This window comes from Piliocolobus tephrosceles, chromosome 14, assembly GCF_002776525.5.
Source record: "Piliocolobus tephrosceles isolate RC106 chromosome 14, ASM277652v3, whole genome shotgun sequence".
NCBI lineage: Eukaryota > Metazoa > Chordata > Mammalia > Primates > Cercopithecidae > Piliocolobus > Piliocolobus tephrosceles.
In genome coordinates this window covers 1890088-1909108 of record NC_045447.1, presented here as the reverse complement: position 1 = coordinate 1909108, position 19021 = coordinate 1890088, and the positions used below count along the sequence as shown (strand labels likewise).

Genomic DNA, 19021 nt, shown 5'->3' with positions numbered 1-19021 from the left:
TACTAAAAATACAAAAATTAGCTGGGATTATAGGCACCTGCCACCACACCCAGCTAATTTTTGTATTTTTAGTACAGACAGGGGTTTCACCATGTTGGCCAGGCTGGTCTCGAACTCCTGACCTCGTGATCCACCTGCCTTGGTCTCCCAAAGTGCTAAGATTACAGGCGTCAGCCACTGCGCCCAGCTAAAAATAATTTTTTTTACTCACAGCTTATAACCTTTTAGGTGACTATAATTTTTAAAAAAATTTCCTCCTCTTAGAATACTTAGCAAGATGTCCCTGAGCTGACGACTGCAGCCAGCCTTTCCTGAGGGTACAGCCCTTTAAGTGCCCAACTGCATCCAATTCACAGCTTCTAGCTCACCAGTCCTCTTTAGCCGGTTCTATTCACACGTGTAACCAGAGGCAAAGTCAAAGGGAAAGTGGATAGCAGGCTGTTACGCAAGTCGTCTTGTTCTGGAAATCAAACCAGGCCACCCAGGAGGCAGGATGGCTCTAGGTTCTCCCTGGGAGAGGCTGCTCGGACAGGCGCTGTGCCAGAGGGCGTCGCAAAGCTCACTTACTGCTTCGTAACTTATCTGCAGCGTCCGCAGGTGCCTGTCTCCCAGAGACTCTCCATGAGCCGCAAAGTCTGCGCTAGGACTCCCTGCCGGAGAGGCCGGAGACACGCGAGAATCAGTGTCACTCAACGCCCATGGGGGCAGAGACTCAGGCCCTGCCAGCTCCGACGGGGTGGAGAAAAAGGAAAGGTATGTGCTGCAGGGCGATGTGCCAGCACGGACCCTCTCGGGGTGAGTCTGCTCGATGGCCGACGGCAGGTAGGCCGCACTCCATCCGGTGTCCTCATCCTCCTCCTCATCCAGGAGGTCACCGGCCCCTGTCGGGTCCTCAAAAAATGGCTGCTGATACTCCAGGCCATACCCCCCGGTTTGGGAGGGTGGGGAGTTGTGGTCAAGTCCCACCTGGGGAAAAAAAAAAAACAAACAAACAAACCAGTGGAGGCCATGTTTCTGACTCGGAGTGCATCTTCTTTTCTCTGTGTTCTGCCTCGGAACACCAACAAAGGCCCAATCTCATCTACTGGAAGGAGCCCAGCAGCTTCTGAGGCCAGAGCTGCTCCCCAGCACTGATGCCTGCCCTGCTCTGCCACACTCGTGCACAATCTCCTCCAAAGGAAGCTGCAGAGGCCAGAACAGAAACGTCCCACGGAGCCATCGGCCACAATGCCGTGGATTTACCTTTGCATAAATCCTGCTGGCCGGGTCCTCTTTTGACAGGCCGAGGTTCTTGGTCTTCAGAAACTCTTTAAAGGAAAATGGATTTGCCTCTTCAAGATCTTCAAATTTGTCATCTGAAATAACAGACATCACAAATGCATAAAGTCCACTGAAGAGCGTTGAAAGGGAACCTTCCTGTTTACCTGTCTTTCCAGAGCATGGCCACCTGTGAGATCGGGTAGCTACGCTCGTTGTTCTACCATGACTCAGGTGGCACTAAGAAGCGTGAAGGACGCCGGGTGCAGTGGCTCACGCCTGTAATCCCAGCACTTTGGGAGGCCGAGGCGGGTGAATCATGAGGTCAGGAGATAGAGTCCATCCTGGCTAACATGGTGAAACCCCATCTCTACTGAAAATGCAAAAAATTAGCCGGGTGTGGTGGCGGATGCCTGTGGTCCCAGCTACTCGGGAGGCTGAGGCAGGAGAATGGCGTGAACTCGGGAGGCGGGGCTTGCGGTGAGCCGAGATCGCACCACTGCACTCCAGCCTGGGCGACAGAGCGAGACTCTGTCTCAAAAAAAAAAAAAAAAGCGTGAAGGTGGCTGAAAGTGGGTAGTGACATTAGTGACATGGATGTGCGTCTGCATTTGAAATCTCCTTCCACCCCTCGGCCCCTGCTCCCACACCGTGCTGCCCACTAAAACTCCCCTGGGGAGCTTTAAAACGACCCAGACCACTGCACTGCACACACCCAGTTCCCTGGTGTGAAGTCAACCTGTGCTGGGAGCTCTCAAAGCTCCCCAGGTGACCGGGCGTGGTGGCTCACGCCTATACTCCCAGCACGGTGGGAGGCCGAGGCGGGCAGTTCACGAGGTCAGGAGATCAAGACCATCCCGGCTAACACGGTGAAACCCCGTCTCTACTAAAAATACAAAAAATTAGCCGGGTGTAGTGGTGGACGCCTGTAGTCCCAGCTACTGGGAGGCTGAGGCAGGAGAATGGCGTGAACTCAGGAGGCGGGGCTTGCGGTGAGCCGAGATCGCACCACTGCACTCCAGCCTGGGCGACAGAGCGAGACTCCGTCTCGAAAAAACAAACAACAACAGTAACAACAAGCTCCTCAGGTGCTGCAAAACTGGGGATCCGGCGCTCCTTGACCCTCTTCCCGACTTTCCTACTTAGGTAACCTAGCTAACGCCCACCTTCCTCTTCTCCCTCTCGCCGCCTTCCCGCCCTCCGGGGACTAAGCAGCCACGCTGGGCCCTCCCAGCTGTGAGCCCCATGTAAAGCCGGCTCCTGTGGCCCCAGCCCCCGAGGTGGGACTTCCCTGCTCCCTGACATTCCCTCGCTCAGGTTCTTCTGCCCTTGCACCTCGCTCCTACTCTAGGGTCAAGACGAACCCTTGAAATCCCACCCCCACCTGCTCTTTTGGGCTCCAGATACACCACATAGCCCGTTACATCAACAGTCCTGCCACCAGACACGTGCCTGGCACCGTGTTGGATGGAGACAGGAAGAAAAGGTGACTGAACTACTCTACCTCCAAACTGTGTCTTGTGGGCTCCTGACGGGCTCTGCTTACAACACTTCCCCTTTCCAGAGCCAAAATCTGCAAAGAAACAATGTCACCCACCATGATGGCAGGAAGTCTTTATGACCTCACATTTGTGTTTTTGGTTTTTTTGCACATGGAGTCTCCACTGCAGTGGTTCTCACAGCCTAGAGAACCTTTTTTTTAATTTTTCTGAGACGGAGTCTCGCTCTGTTGCCCAGGCTGGAGTGCAGTGGCGGGATCTCGGCTCACCGCAAGCTCCACCTCCTGAGTTCACGCCATTCTCCTGCCTCAGCCTCCCAAGTAGCTGGGACTACAGGTGCCCGCCACCTGGCCCGGCTAGTTTTTTGTATCTTTTAGTAGAGACGGGGTTTCACCGTGTTAGCCAGGATGGTCTCGATCTCCTGACCTCGTGATGAACCCGCCTCGGCCTCCCAAAGTGCTGGGATTACAGGCGTGAGCCACGGCGCGCGGTCGGCCAAGAGAACTTTAAAAAACACAAGCTCCCGGACTTGTGACCCTGGAGATGGCCTGACTCGCACAGACTGGCCCTGGTGTCTGTGGTCTGAAAGAGGTTCCTCAGTAGGTTTTGAAGCCCAGTCGGAGCGAGCGTGTCCTCTTGTCTTGTGACACCCCCTGAATGTCCTCGGACCCTGGCATAGCCACACAAACACTCCCGCACACCCCGGGCACCCAGCAGCACTTCTGCTTGGGTAGAACGAGGATGAACCAGATCTGGCCACTGGCCGGCTGTGGAGGCAGATGGAATGCTCCAGTTCGGTTTCCAATCACCGCCCACTGGGGTGAAGGCCCCCCAACTTCAGCCCCACGAGGAAAGCGGGCCGGCTCCCGTGCTCCCCGGGCACTAACCATCCTGAACTGGAACTGTCTGTCTGGGGGGAGGTCTCCCCGCAACCAGACTGTGAGCTCCTAGCAGGGGACTCCGCCTTTGAATTCCGAGTGCCTGGCACGCAGTGAGCGCCGTGCTCATTGTTGGGTCATTGGACGAGCTCTTACGGCAGCGGAGGTGCCACAGGTGGCGCGGGAACTGAAGGCGTCCCCGGGGCCGGCGCCCTCGTCTCTCACCTGTGTCTCCCACGGAAGCCAGCACCGGGCTGGGCACATAGCACATAAAGGCCGGCCGAATGCCGAAGAAGGGGGAGTCCAGGTCCCTGGCATGGGGGCGCTCACAGTCTAGCTGGGGGAGACAAGACCGGCGCTCATAGAACGCTGGAGCTGGAAGCAACGACAACAGCGACTTTACTCCGCGCCGGGGCGGCCGCCGCCCACCTGAACCGCTGGACTCGGCCCCTGCCCCGCTCACCGTCGGGAATGGCGAGGCTCCGGACTCGGGACAGCGGGGTGGCGCCCGGGCGGCGCGGGTAGCCCGACATCGCCGCGGGCCAGGCGGGGCAGGACCTGCCTAGCCCGGCAGCGGCGGCTCCATGGCCCCGGCTCCGCCCCGGCCGCGGTCCGTGTCGCCCGCCCCCGTCGCCCGCCGCTCGGCCGTGCCCGCTCCTCCGAGCCTCTCGCCGCTGCTTCCGCTCCGAGCACCGGAAGCGCGCGCCGGAACGTCTTGTGTTGTCGCCGAGGGGGCGGGGAATCCGCGGGCGGAAGCGGAAGTGACGACAGAAGCAGGGGCGGAGACGCAAGATGGCGGCTGTGGTGCTAGTGGCGACGCGGTTGCTGCGGGGGTCGGATTGTTGGAGCCGCTCGCGGCTGAGGTAAGCCAAAAGCGAATCAGGCTTCAGCCTGGGACCGGGGCGCCTTGAGTCTTTCTGGATGCTCTGTCTTTGGTTTCTACAGGCGACATGGCGCCCGTTCGACGGGCTCGCACTTCGGGACACTGGTGTGGTCCCCGAGGCGACAGGGGCCCTGCCTTGCCTTGCGCCTCAAGCCCGGGGATGGAGTCCTATCTGTCTCTCTCCCCGGCTTCTGGGTCCTCTCTCCCCCCTCATCTCCCGGGTCGACGGGCCTTGTCCGAGGCCATGCTTCATCTCTGCCCCTGTGCTTCTGCCGCGTGCTCCCTCAGGAGGCCGAGCCGGTGGGGCCCCAGCTCTGTTAGACCCGCAGGGTTCTGACACGAGGGTCCAGGCTCTCGGTTGCTGCGCTCTGAGCGTCCGTTGATCTCTGACGTTTAAGAACCCTTTCCGTCCCCACCGACCCTCCCGCCCAAGTGACCGGGCCTGCGTTTCCCCACGCTGGAACTTTGTTCCGACAGCACAGGCATCGCCCCTCCCCACACAACGAGCGCTGTTTCAGGGGTGCAGAGGTGCTGCCTCCAGGAGATGGATACAGACTGGAACGTGAACAAAGTATCGGCCATCGCGTAAATGCTTTGGAGTAAACAAGCAGCCTTTCGTGATAGGAAATAACAGGGAAGACTAGAGTGATGAGGGATAGTCCTCCATCAGGGTGACATTTAAGGGAAGAGCTGAAGAATGAAAGAAGGGGTAGGCATGGGCAAAGGGCAAGCCCTGGAACAGTGAAGAAGCTTTGGGATGAATCAAATGTGTTCCAGGAATTGACAGAAGAATCAGTGTGACCAGGACCTATGGGGTTCAAGAGATGAGTTTGGAGAGGGAGACAGAGACCAAGTCACACCCCACCTTCGGACCAGGTTAATAAGGGGTATGGCTTCTAAGACTTCAGTGATGCTGTTGGAGGGCAGAGCTGTTAAGTGCTTTATGTGTACAAACTGCACTTCGAGTGTGTTACTGTTAATAAGCCCTATTTTACAGAGATAGCAACTAAGACCCAAAGGATGGAACCAGTTTGCTCCAGGTCCTGTGGCTGAGCCTTTGTTGTCAGCCTCTGCTTTGTCTTCCAAAGTCTATAGAAATAAGTCCTTTAGAAAGGCAGATACTTACTTTTAACCCAGACAAAACACAACTAACTGCACCTGAGAGGTCATCACAGGTTCGTTGTCTCAAGCCTGTTGCAACTGGGCCACTTTCTCTGTTTTAGGTTTGGACCTTCTGCGTACAGACGGTTTAGTAGTGGTGGTGCCTATCCCAACATCCCCCTCTCTTCTCCTTTACCTGGAGTACCCAAGCCTGTTTTTGCTACAGTTGATGGACAGGAAAAGTTTGAAACCAAAGTAACCACATTGGATAATGGGCTTCACGTGGCATCTCAGAATAAGTTTGGACAGTTTTGTACAGTAGGAAGTAAGTACTGTTGTGGTGCCGTGGGTGGTCCCGCATTTTTAACATGCACATGCTTTAGTTGTCTGTTAGTTGTAATTAGCATGCCAGTTATGAAGTGTACCCTGAGTGGAAGCAAAGTGTACGATTTCATGAATGTTGACCTACACATACACCTGTGAAACCATCAGCACAATCACTCTCATATAATTGAATGTGATTATCATGTCATATTGAAATTTTAAAATGTTTCTCTTGATTAAATTTTATTTTGAATATCTGATTTAACCTGTCAATTTTCTTTTTCCTACTAGTTCTTATTAATTCAGGATCAAGATATGAAGCAAAATATCTTAGTGGAATTGCTCACTTTTTGGAAAAATTGGCATTTTCGGTCAGTGCCCAGTTTTGTAATTTTTTAGACTATACTTTTGAAGGAAGTTTGAGATTTTTCTTCTCTATAATGGTTATTTTCATAAATTATTAAGTTGTTAAGTTAATGCTAATGAAAGAGTTAAGTTAAAAGATAATTTTTGTACATAGTATTAAAAGCAAAAGTAAATTTTAAAAATAATTGCATTTTAGGAGTAGTCTGGATTGCTTATTTAGGTTTTCTTATTTATTTTTACTAGTCAACTGCTCGATTTGACAGCAAAGATGAAATTCTGCTTACACTGGAAAAGCATGGCGGTATTTGTGACTGCCAGACATCAAGGTACACCAGCTTTTACGTACAAAGTGACTTGTGTCCGTGGGAACTGACGTCCTGGTCGTTGCTCAGATTCCGTCTGAGCCCCTCCCACTGGGAGGTGTGGAGATTCACAGGGAGAAGAGTCCTGTTCTGGATGGAGAGTTGGGTGGGCAGCGCTTACGCAGAGAAGCACAGCCCTCAGGACCTCAGTTCACCCCCGTCAGTTCATCCAGGCTGTTGGCTGCATGCCAGGGATGTAGAGCAGGCCCTGTTACCAGATAGAGCAGAGGGCCTTGTGTATGTGCTGGACCCAGTAGCCAAAGGCGGTAGGAGCCAGGAGGATGAGCAGCTGACTTGGTCTGGAGTTGGGAAAGGAATAATAGGAAACGCAGGATTGGGCTGGTTCCTGAAGGAACCTGAAGGACTTTGCTAGACACACAGGGCAGAAGGCATTCCAGACCAGGAGACAGCAGGGGCAAAAGGCACCGAGCCAGGGAGGTAGTGGCTGCTTGGTGAAGGGAGGGGACAGTGTTGCCTGGAGCACAGTGCAGTGGTCTTTGCATGCCAGGTGTGGAGCTTGTTCAGAAAGTGCAGTGTGAGATGGGTGGATACAGATCACAGATTTTTAAAATGGTTGATGTTTTAAGTTTGAATGCTAAAAAAATTACACATAAAAGACACGTCAAATGCTAAATTAAAGTAAGCTTGAGAATTAAAGTAAGCTTGGAGGTAACATACTCACATTCTAAAACAAGGCCTCTTAATACCCCCTGACTCCCAGCTGCCCCTGCCAGGCTCCTGCCTGGTGTGTTTGGTCCTCCGACTCTTGACTCAAATCTCACTCATCCCAGATGAACTCCTTTTTCTGGCCAGGTGGCTGGTGTCCTGACTCAGACCCAGCCCCCCTCGCCCTCAGCTCAGGCTTTTGTTTCTGCCGTTCTCCCCACGTGAGCCAAAGTCACTGAGAATGGCTCCTCTTCAGGGTGAAGGTCCAGCCAAGTCCCCTCTTCAGAGGCACTGGTGGCCACGTCCTGCCTCCCAAGCTCCCTCTTCCTCACGGCTGTTGCGTCTGTTCTGCTTGGTCTCACTTGGTCACACTTGATCTCAGATCACCCTGTGATTTCGTGTCTGTCCCATGGGCCAGCTCTGTGCGCTTCTGACTGTTCTGTGCCTCATGCCGGGAACAGATGTTACAGCGAGACAGAAGCTCCGTACAAGCCAGCCATTGCTGTCCCCCGAGCCAGCCAAGGCCAGGCGTGTTTCCACACTCACCAGTGGGTTCATTCAGTCAACAGGAGGCTGGGATGAAACACTTCACCTCCTGAGAGAGACTATAGTTACAAAAACCTGTATCAGAAGTGGCTCCATTTTGACTCAACCTGTGTGTAGCTGAGTCCTGCCTACCAAGCTTCACACTGTAAGACAGGAGAAGAGAAAGGGGAAAAGTGTCTGCTGTTCCCCGACAAAGGGTAGGAGGTGCCCCTGGCACGCAAAGCCTGAGCGTCCCCCTGGCTGCTCAGCAGAGTGTGAGCTCAGGGCCTGGCATTTGTCCCCCTGGCATGCGAAGCGCGAGCATCCCCTGGCTGTTGAGCAGAGTGTGAGCTCAGGGCCTGCCATTGTGGGCTTGTCTTTTCTTCCAGAGACACCACGATGTATGCTGTGTCTGCTGATAGCAAAGGCTTGGACACAGTGGTCGGCTTACTGGCTGATGTGGTTCTGCAGCCTCGGCTAACAGGTGTGGATCCCACCCGCTGGCGTTTGAGGTGGGCCTGGACATAGGGAATGCCAGAAAGGTTTGCGGAAGCCCTGCAGCCGTGAAAAAGAGCACCTTGTAATTGTGTAATTGAAGCTTTAGGCCAACACAAAGCGACAGCGAGATCTCATAAGAAATAGTGCTGGGGGCCGGGCGCGGTGGCTCACGCCTGTAATCCCAGCACTTTGGGAGGCCGAGGTGGGTGGATCACGAGGTCAGGAGATCGAGACCATCCTGGCTAACATGGTGAAACCCCGTATCTACTAAAAATACAAAAAAATTAATCGGGTGTGCTGGCGGCGCCTGTATGTCCAGCTACTTAGGAGGCTGAGCTAGAAGTATGGTGTGAACCTGGGAGGCGGAGCTTGCAGTGAGCCGAGATCGTGCCACTGTACTCCAGCCTGGGCGACAGAGTGAGACTCCATCTCAAAAAAAAAAAAAAAAAAAAGAAAGAAATAGTGCTGGGTCCAGGCACGGTGGCTCACACCTGGAATCCCAGGACTGTGGGAGGCTCAGGCAGGCAGATCGCTTGAGCCCAGGAGTTCGGAGTTTGAAACCAGCCTGGGCAACATGGCGAAACCCTGTCTCTACAAAAAAAGATACAAGAATTAGCTGGGTGTGGTTGCTTACACTTGGAGTCCTAGCTACTCTGGAGGCTGAGGTGGGAAGATAGTTTGAGCCTGAGAGGTTGAGGCTGCAGTGACCCATGATTGTGCCACTGCACTCCAGCCTGAGCAACAGAGTGAGGCCCTGTCTCAAAAATAGAAAGGAAGAAAGAAATAGGGCTAGTAGCCACGCGTGCTGGCTCACGTCTGTAACCCCAGCATTTAGGGATGCAGGGATGGGAGGATCACTTGGGCCCAGGACTTCAAGACCAGCCTGAGCAACATAGCAAGACTCTGTTTTCCACAAAAAGGAAAAAAACAAAAAACTGCTGGTGATTGTAAAAGTGCTTGGTGTTTCAGAGAGTGTGTATTTGAGACATCTGTGCCCTGGGATGTTTTTAGTGAAATTGGTTCTTTCGTTTCAGAAGGGCGCCTCCGACTGCTGATAGCAAAGGCTTGTCTTTAAACAACTTGAATGGTGTGTGCCAGAAATTTCCATTTTACTGTTTCCATTACCCTCCTCAGGCTTGCAGATGGCAGGACTTTGAGTCCCTGCCAGGGGACCAGGAGAGGGGAAAGTTGGCTTTTCCAGATACCCTAAGGGTGCCCCGTTTCACAGCAGCCTGGTCTTGGTGTTCGAAGGCTACAGTCCCACGTTAAGATCTTGTTGTCACAGCTGCACCCTTGACATCTGTCTGTGCCTCTGTTTCTTTTTGGAGATAGAGTCTCGCTCTGTCACCCAGGCTGGAGTGCAGTGGTGTGATCTTGGCTTATTGTAACCTCCACCTTCTGGGTTCAAGCGATTCTCCTGCCTGAGCCTCCTGAGTAGCTGGGATTCCAGGTGCCCACCACCACGCCGGGCTAATTTTTGTATTTTTAATAGAGACGGGGTTTCACAGTGTTGGCCAGGCTGGTCTTCAACTCCTGACCTCAGATAATCCACCCACCTTGGCCTCCTGAAGTGCTAGGATTACAGGCATGAGCCACTGCGCCCAGCGTGTGCCTCTGTTTCTATGCACCTTCGTTGTCTGGTCTCATGTCCTCACAGCAGCACTTGGGATGGAGATGGACGGGTCCGGTATCCTCAGTGCCTTTCACCAGTGAGGAAGCCAGGGCTTAGCAGGCTCACATGGCTGCTGTGGCATGAGAGGCCCAGGCCCCCCAACTCCTGCTTCCTGTGGCAGTCCCCCTCACTCACACAAGCACCCAGTCTGCCCCTAGATGAAGGCAGAGGTGACTGCCAACAGCCACCAAAAAGTGACGCTCAGGCCAGCACACAAGCTGTGGGTCACTGCTGTGTTCCTCATCTGTGCCAGTGCAGACCGAGCCCGCCTTTGGGTTCTCTTGCAGATGAGGAAGTCGAGATGACGCGGATGGCGGTCCAGTTTGAGCTGGAGGACCTGAACCTGCGGCCTGACCCAGAGCCACTTCTCACTGAGATGATTCATGAAGTAAAATGTCAAACTCGAGAATGCCCCTGCACCCCGATCAGTGGCCCTTGTGACACCAGGGGTGGTGGGGAGGGGTTGGTTTGCCTCCTTGATGTTGTCCTTGCAGGTTATGGATGTGTATGTAACATTTGAGTTTGTGTTTTTTGAGATGAGATCTCTCCACATTGCCTACACTGGTCTTGCACTCCTGGGCTCAGCTCAGGTGATCCTCCTGCCTCTGCCTCCCAAGTAGCTGGGATTACAGACGTGAGTCACTGTGCCCAGCTTAGAACATTCTTGATTTCTGAGTCTGCTGTTTATACAATGTTCGTATTTTCCAGTTTTTATAGTAACTAGGTCTTTACTACTTAACACAATTAATCTTATGCTTTTTGTAAATTTTTCTTCTGGAGAGGCAGATTACTCTTTTTATAAACACATACAGCTGCTATTGCCAAACTGCAAGTAAAATATCAGCTTGCGTAGGATTTTCCCAGGGCTGGCTGCAGATGGGCGCTGGTGCTGCTTGTTGGAGGCAGCCTGGTCGCGCTGTCTTCAGTCACCTGTGTCTGTGGTTCTTCCCCATTAGGCGGCTTACAGGGAGAACACAGTTGGCCTGCACCGTTTCTGCCCCACAGAAAACATAGCCAAGATCAATCGGGAGGTGCTGCATTCCTACCTGAGGAACTACTACACTCCCGACCGCATGGTGCTGGCCGGTGTGGGTGTGGAGCACGAGCATCTGGTGGACTGTGCCCGGAAGTACCTCCTGGGAGTCCAGCCGGCCTGGGGGAGCGCAGAGGCCGTGGATGTTGACAGATCCGTGGCCCAGTACACTGGGGGGATTGCCAAGGTGAAGTGGCGGGAACGTCTCACGGCCTCGGGTGGGGAACACGTCTCCTGGCCCGTGGCATGGCATGTTTTTGTATTGATTCTGAGGGTGATAGGTGTTGACTGCACTTGTCGCTTTGCCTTAACACATACTGTAATCCTACAGCAGGGCAGGGATATGTCCCCTGCTGAGGGTGAGCACTGCTAGGCCTGAGCACAACTCCCGCAGAAGGTAGACACAGTTCTTTCCTCTAGGGGAATGGGTCTGCCGGTGCCTGCATTGCATTTTTTTTTTGAGACGGAGCCTTGCTCTGTCGCCCAGGCTGGAGTGCAGTGGTGCAATCTCGGCTCACTGCAAGCTCCGCCTCCTGGGTTCAAGTGATTCTTCTGCCTCAGCTTCCTGACTACCAGCAGGCCTGGCTAAATTTTGTATAGAGATGGGGTTTCACTATGTTGGCCAGGCTGGTCTCAAACTCCTGACCTCATGATCCACTTGCCTCGGCCTCCCAAAATGCTGGGATTACAGGCGTGAGCCACCGTGCCCAGCCTGTATGTATGTATGTATGTATGTATGTATTTATTCATTTATTTAATTTATTTATTTTGTATTTTTGGTAGAGATGGAGTTTTGCCATGCTGCCCAGGCTGGTCTTGAACTCCTGGACTCAAGTGATCTGCCCACCTTGGCCTCCCCAAGTGCTGGGATTTTAGACATGAGCCACTGTGCCTGGCTGGCATTGGATTTCTGTGTAACCACTCTGAGGATGATCTGATCTGGGGTTTGCGAGCCTTTGCTGTTTTTCATATGGCAACATTTGCTTGTTTTCTTGGTTACAGCTAGAAAGAGACATGTCCAATGTCAGCCTGGGCCCGACCCCCATCCCCGAGCTCACGCACATCATGGTTGGACTGGAGAGCTGCTCCTTCCTGGTGAGTCCTAGTGCTGGGTCTGATGGCGTTCCTGATGCGGTGTGGGCTGCTCAGCCAGTTCCGCCCTCCGTCCCTGGTGTCCGATGGCGCTCCTGACGTAGTCTGGGCAGCTCAGCCAGCTCTGCCCTCCATTCCTGGCATCCAGTGGCACTCCTGACGCAGTGTGGGCTGCCCAGCCAGCTCTGCCCTCCGTGCCTGGTGTCCGACAGTGCTCCTGACACGGTGTGGGCAGCTCAGCCAGCTCTGCCCTCCATCCCTGCAGGAGGAGGACTTCATCCCCTTTGCGGTGTTGAACATGATGATGGGCGGAGGCGGCTCCTTCTCGGCTGGCGGGCCCGGCAAGGGCATGTTCTCCAGGCTCTACCTCAATGTGCTCAACAGGTTGGTTGCACTCTTTTCTGTATCCTCAGGCCAGGCCAGGTGTGTTTTTGGACCATGAGGCCACCTTCCAGGTGACTTTTCTCTGGTTTCCCCTTCACTCCTGTGACTCTCGTTTCCTCCCAGGCACCACTGGATGTATAACGCGACCTCCTACCACCACAGCTACGAGGACACTGGCCTCCTCTGCATCCATGCCAGCGCCGACCCCAGACAGGTGAGGGCCCCACTTGCCACCATCCGCAGCACGGCTGCCCTTCCAGACCTGGGCATCCCTATCTAGACGGGTCAGCAGGCTGGCGGGCGCAGGCCACACTGTCACACCTTGCCCTTCTTCACAGGTTCGAGAAATGGTAGAAATCATCACAAAGGAGTTTATTTTGATGGGCGGAACCGTGGACGCGGTAAGTGAGGTGTGGCGCCATTTCCAGGCATACCTGTGGTGTCTGACAGGAGACAGCCACGGTGTAGGAGTGGCCACCTGTGGGCCTGGTCCCCGAGCCTCAGGGCCGAGGTCCCAGCAGGGCAGGACAGGGCAGCCAGGGAGGCACAGCCTGGGGCTGAGCTGCTCCACCTAGGAGCCTGCTGGGGCTGTTCTTCCCTGGTCCAAACCCCGAAAACAGAAAAACAGACCAGCGCCCTCCCCCAGCGCTCGGTCCACTTCTTTATCTGAGCCACTGGGTGAGTTGTGGGACTGACCATGTGACCCTCTCAGCTTTGCTGGGAAAACGTTGGAGGAGTTTGTGCGTCGTCCTCAGCCGCCTGTGTGGGGTGAAGCAGCTTGCACAGGTGGGCTGCAGTGCAGGGTGTTTCGAGCCTTTTCCTGGCTCCATTTTATGTTTGAAACTGTATTTGTTTACCAATTTTCTTTTTTCTTTTTAAGATGGAGTCTCACTGTGTCAGCCAGGCTGGAGTATAGTAGCTCAAATTAGGCTTGCTGCAACCTCTACCTCCCGGGTTCAAGCGATTCTCCTGCTTCAGCCTCCCAAATAGCTGGGATTACAGGCACACACCACCATGCCCAGCTAATTTTTGTATTTTTAGTAGAGATGGGGTTTCGCCATGTTGGCCAGGCTGGTCTCGAACTCCTGACCTCAGGTGGTCTGCCGTCTCGGTCTCCCAAGGTGCTGGGATTACAGTTACAGGTGTGAGCCACCATGCCTGCCTGTTTGCTCATTTTTTAAGCTTCGTTTTTGATGCTTTATATGTTTGGAAACCTTGTTACTTCCAGGACCAGAACTGGTACAAATAATCACGTTTTATATACACACTCTTTTATTTTTTATATATTTTTTTTGAGACAGAGTCTTGCTTTGTTGCCCAGGCTGGAGTGCAGTGGCTTGATCTCAGCTCACTGCATCCTCTACCTCCCAGGTTCAGGTGATTCTCCTACCTTAGCCTCCTGAGTAGCTGGGATTACAGGTGTGTGTCACCACCCTAGCTAATTTGTTTTGATTTTTGTTTTTGAGACAGAGCCTTGCTCCGTTGCCCAGGCTGGAGTGCAGTGGCGCAATCTTGGCTCATTGCAACCTCTGCCTCCCAGGTTCGGGTGATTCTCCTACCGCAGCCTCCTGAGTAGCTGGGATTACAGGCACCCACCACCACACCTGGCTAATTTTTTGTATTTTTAGTAGAGATGGGGTTTCACCATGTTGGCCAGGCTGGTCTTGAACTCCTGACCTCAAGTGATCTGCCCACCTCGGCCTCCCAAAGTGCTGGGATTACAGGTATGAGCCACTGCACCCAGCCGCATGGCTAATTTTTGTATTTTTAGTAGAGACGAGGTTTCACCATCTTGGCCAGGTTGATCTCGAACGGCTCGACCTCAGGTGATCCACCTGCCTTGGCCTCCCAAAGTGCTGGGATTACAAGTGTAAGCCACTGCACCCGGCCAGGAAGAGCAGCATTATTCAAGAAATAAAATTGTGGTTAAAATTAATGCATTTCAGTTCCACTAGTGCACTGCTAGAAAAACAGTTCTTGACTAATGTGAAGTCAACGTGAAATAAATATGAAGTATTTAGGTATTTGTCTGAAGTTGCAAAAAGACCTGTCTAAATTAAGAATTATTTTACTTAAAAAAAAATGGTATACAGGCCAGGTCCGGTGGCTCATGCCTGTAATCCCAGCACTTTGGGAGACCATGGTGGGAGGATCACTTGAGCCCAGGAGTTCAAGACTGGCCTGGGCAATATAGCAAGACCCTGTGTCTATTAAAAAAAGTCTCCACAGCCCATCAGTTTTTGGTGTTTGTTTTTCAGTGTGCTGGTTCCTAGATCTGCACAGCACCCCTGCCTGTGCCCTGAGGCAGTCTGAAGGCAGCCTGGGACCCGTGCTGCCTCCCTCAGAACCTCGCAGGGACTTTGCTAAAATCAGCTGCCGGGGCCCTGTACCTGAGGCATCTGGGGAAGCTCCAGAACCTGTGTTTCATTTGTATTCCCCCTGATTTTGCCGTGTGGCCCCTTTGGGGTCCTAGTATTTAGAGGTTGACTATTTTACCTTCTCCCACTGCGTCACACAGGCAGTGAAAAAAACTCAAGGGAGGCATATTGCTCCCGTATGTCAAGTGTGGTAGAAGCCAGGTGACGTGTAGCATAGCCCTTCCCTAGAAAACCCGAAGGGGAGACCAGCAGGGTTGCCTGTGACATGGGTCTGCGTCCCAGTACCCAGAGGGAGGCCCTTCCCTTTCTTTCTTTTTTTTTTTTTTTTTGGAGACGGAGTCTCTGTCTCCCAGGCTGGAGTGCAGTGGTGAGATCTCAGCTCACTGCAAGCTCCGCCTCCTGGGTTCACACCATTCTGCTTCAGCCTCCCGAGTAGCTGGGACTACAGGCGCCCACCTCCACGCCCGGCTAATTTCTTTTTGTATTTTTAGTAGAGAGGGGGTTTCACCTTGTTAGTGTTAGCCAGGATGGTCTTGATCTCCTGACCTTGTGATCCACCCGCCTCGGCCTCCCAAAGTGGCAGGATTGCAGGTGTGAGCCACTTCACCCAGCTTCCCTTCCCTTTCTTTTGTTCAGCTTTGGGCAGAGAGATGGCCTTTTGCCATTGCTCGCGTGGGGGTGGAGGGCGGCACGGGGTGGGTGTGTGCCCATCTGACTGGACCCTGGCCCCAGGTGGAGCTGGAACGAGCCAAGACGCAGCTGACGTCCATGCTCATGATGAACCTGGAGTCCAGGCCTGTGATCTTTGAGGATGTGGGGAGGCAGGTGCTGGCCACTCGCTCCAGAAAGCTGCCACACGAGCTGTGCACGCTCATCCGTGAGTACTGCAGGGGCAGTGAGGGGCTACCACAGGTTAAAGCCAGGCTCAGAGGAGGCCGTCTCGCCCTCCCACAGGCCATGGTGGGCCCGTGGTGTGTCTGTCACACCCGGAAGCTGGGGCCTTCACCAGTTGTCCTCAGCAGGGGTGGCTGAGGGCAGGGCCGTGGGGTCACAGACCTGGTCTCACTTCCTGGCCCCACCATGTACCTGCTGCCACCTTGGCAGGTGACCACACCCTCTGCACCCCTGGGAGCAGCTGTCACTACTTCCCAGAGTTGGTAACGAGGACTCGAGTTAGCGGGCGAAAAGGGCTCAGTAGAGGACTGCTGCATTCTATGTGGAGTAGCAGTGGCTGGGAATACCGCTCTACCGTTGCTGGCTCTCGGGCAGGAGTCTCAGCCCCAGGTTTCTGGGGCCCCCATGAGTGACCTTAGGAGGTCTGAACTTCCTCAGACTGTGTGCCAAGTTGTATGTGCATCGGACTCTTCTGGGGGACAGGCTTAAAACCTGGCCCAGGCTGCCTACTAAGTTGGGGTGGCTCGGGCTTACGGTGTCACCTGTGGGTATCTCCTGTCCAGGCCTGGAGTCCCGGGCACTTGCCCTTCCCCGTGTGGCCCTTGTGCTTCCCTCGGGAGCCTCCACTTAAATCCTCCAGCGAGTGTCCAGCCTCTCTCGGGCCTCATCTTCTGTGGAAAACGGGCCTTCCTGGACCCTATCACTCCTGTCCTGGGCTTCCTGGGTGCAGCCCTCTGGCCCCTCTCACCCCACCCTTCTGTCCGTGTGGCCCTCAGGGGCTCGGGGTTTTTTCTGCAGGCCCGTCCCAAAGGGAGCTCATCAGACCAAGAGCTCGCTCTTCTGTAAACGTGACTCTTCTTGGGCGGGTTTGTCCTACATTTTTAAGTCATCACCATGTCCTCATTTACTGAGAACTCACTTCTGTCACTTTTGGACTCACCCTTGGCTACACCCAGTGGCTGCCTGGGCCCAGGTACCCCCAGCAGCAGTGCAGCACGAGTGAGTGGTGCAGAGTGGCCACCCCCTCCGAGTGTTTAGTGACGCAGCCTCGGCGTGGAGGCCGTGGCACGCTGGTGTGACGTACATTTGCCCTCTGCACTAGGCAACGTGAAGCCGGAAGACGTGAAGAGAGTTGCTTCTAAGATGCTCCGAGGGAAGCCGGCAGTGGCCGCCCTGGGTGACCTGACTGACCTGCCCACGTACGAGCACATCCAGAGTGCTCTGTCGAGCAAGGACGGGCGCCTGCCCAGGACGTACCGGCTCTTCCGGTAGAGCTGCTCCCCGGCCTGGCAGACCCAGGGGCTGCAGCTGGAGCCCGTTCCTGTGCGTGTTAGTTTGGACACAAATTTAGTCTAAAAAGCTGTCTGGTTGTATAAACAGTGCAAATAATGTCACCGCAGCACCCACGCAGTTTGTGTTCCTTCAGAACTCAATGTGCCGATCGGTGGAGTCAGTATTGTGCCTGACCACCGCAAGCCAGGAAGCAGGTGAAGTGCCCAGCGCTGGAGTGCAGCGTGCCATGAGGAGGCCGGTCAGTGCTCCCCCTCCTCAGGGGCTCTGGGCACACGGGGCCCCACAGGTTCCTTGGAGGAGCCCTGAGCCGGGAAGCAGCGGAGGGCAACCTCTCAGAGCCTCCCTGAGGCCGCCGTGCTCCTGTGTTGGGTACCAGGACTGACCTCTGACAGACAGGACAAGGTGAGGGCCCAGTCTGCTCCGAGGAGCGCGGTCCATGCGTGTGCACGCGGCTTCCCTGGTAATAAACAGCTGGCATCTTAGCTCGGTGTTTTCCTTCTCGCCTGGGGAGGGGCGGTTCTTAAGGGCTGTCTGAATTGGCAGCTTTTCTAACGTGGAGGCCTTCCTCCCTGATAATCATCTGGTTTGACCCAGTGACTGGAGGCCTGTTCTCATGCGACGTGCTGATTTCAGGGGTGTCACAGCGTGCACGGGGCGGGGTGACGGGGGGTGATGGTGACCGGCAGCAAAGCCTGCAGATGCCTTAGAGGTAGGGAGTGCTGCCAGGCCGAGGAATGGCCATAGATGGGGGTGTTTTCAGAGATCCAAAAGGTTGCATGGCTTTGGGAATAGCCGCCACAGGGCAACTTTTCATGTGGGGTGAAAACTTGTACAAGTGGCCTGGCGTGGTGGCTCACGCCTCTAATCCCAGCACTTTGGGAGGCCGAGGCGGGCGCATCACCTGAGGTCGGGAGTTTGAGACCAGCCTGACCAACCTAGGGAAACCCCATCTCTACCAAAAATACAAAATTAGCCTGGTGTGGCGGGCGCCTGTAATCCCAGCTACTCGGGAGGCTGAGGCAGGAGAATCGCTTGTACCCGGGAGGTGGAGGTTGTAGGGAGCCGAGATCGCGCCTTTGCACTGCAACCTGGGCGATGAGCAAAACTCCATCTCAAAAAAAACAAAAACAAAAAACTTGTACAAGTTAAAACTTGTAACTTTGTTCTCAAACAGCCATAGAAACCTTGGGAGCTCCAAGGGGTGTGGGGAGGTCGGGCCTGGGAACCTGCACGGGCCACCTCCGATGCTGCTGTAGTCCAGGGGCAGCTTCCTGCATGTGTGACTCAGTGGCCTGCACAGAGCTGTGTGGTACAGTTTTGTCAGGAGGAGAGAACAGTCTCTGATCCCGTCTTCTGAGTAGCTGAGAAGCTCAGCCTCTTTGTGGTATAGATGGGAGAGGGAGTGGATGTTTTCAGGAAATTAAACTTGTAAGCTTTACTCCTGTTAGCCTCTGACTGTCCTCTGGCTATTGTAGTTTCTGTAAGACCTTGTGCCTTTACAACACACACTCCAGCAACGGTGACTGCTGGAATTTGCCCACGTGGGAAGCGTCAGCTTGCTGCTCACCTGGTAGGATTGGAGGACCGGAGCGGGAGGACGACGGTGTCTGTTTTAACAGTCGACTTTCGTTAGAAACATCCTGTTGTTACCACACCTGGGACAGAAGCTCCTGGCAGCACACAGCCCCTGATGCTCAGCTGCATGGTGAACACAGAGCTCCCGCACCACAGGCCTGGGGTTGAGCTTCTGAAGATGCCAGTGAAGCACAGTCCTGCTCCAACTACCGAGAAGCCGGAGGACATTCTAGAAACTGCTACCAATTAGCCCTCAGGGTCTGTGCTTTGGAAGCCGAGGCCAACACAGGTTCCATTCCCTGCCACACCCAGCTGGCTCTCCCTCGCTGCCTCTACTCTAA

At 54.3% G+C, this 19021-nt stretch overlaps 2 protein-coding genes across 4 annotated transcripts; one reads left to right on the top strand and one right to left on the bottom strand.

The window, feature by feature from the left end:
- Window positions 1-207: 207 nt before the first annotated feature.
- On the bottom strand, window positions 208-4366 carry ENTR1 (endosome associated trafficking regulator 1). Of its 2 annotated transcripts, XM_026457496.2 has the most exons (4): window positions 4098-4366; window positions 3860-4009; window positions 1243-1355; window positions 208-966 (listed from the first exon to the last, which is right to left on the bottom strand). In XM_026457496.2, the coding sequence occupies exons 1-4, from the start codon at window positions 4165-4167 to the stop codon at window positions 442-444; spliced, it is 858 nt and encodes a 285-aa protein (XP_026313281.1). In that variant the 5' UTR covers window positions 4168-4366; the 3' UTR covers window positions 208-441. The 2 variants fall into 2 exon arrangements, with proteins under 2 accessions (XP_026313281.1, XP_026313282.1); XM_026457497.2 differs by lacking the exon at window positions 3860-4009 and having other exon boundaries at window positions 4098-4360.
- PMPCA (peptidase, mitochondrial processing subunit alpha) lies at window positions 4336-17587 on the top strand. 2 transcript variants are annotated; one of them, XM_023227735.2, is made up of 13 exons: window positions 4336-4497; window positions 5741-5943; window positions 6234-6313; window positions 6552-6634; window positions 8251-8345; window positions 10319-10419; window positions 10988-11251; window positions 12067-12159; window positions 12422-12540; window positions 12664-12754; window positions 12879-12941; window positions 15651-15795; window positions 16915-17587. In XM_023227735.2, the coding sequence occupies exons 1-13, from the start codon at window positions 4427-4429 to the stop codon at window positions 17082-17084; spliced, it is 1578 nt and encodes a 525-aa protein (XP_023083503.1). In that variant the 5' UTR covers window positions 4336-4426; the 3' UTR covers window positions 17085-17587. The 2 variants fall into 2 exon arrangements, with proteins under 2 accessions (XP_023083503.1, XP_023083504.1); XM_023227736.1 differs by lacking the exons at window positions 4336-4497; window positions 5741-5943 and having other exon boundaries at window positions 6258-6313; window positions 8253-8345.
- The last annotated feature ends 1434 nt before the right edge of the window (window positions 17588-19021 follow it).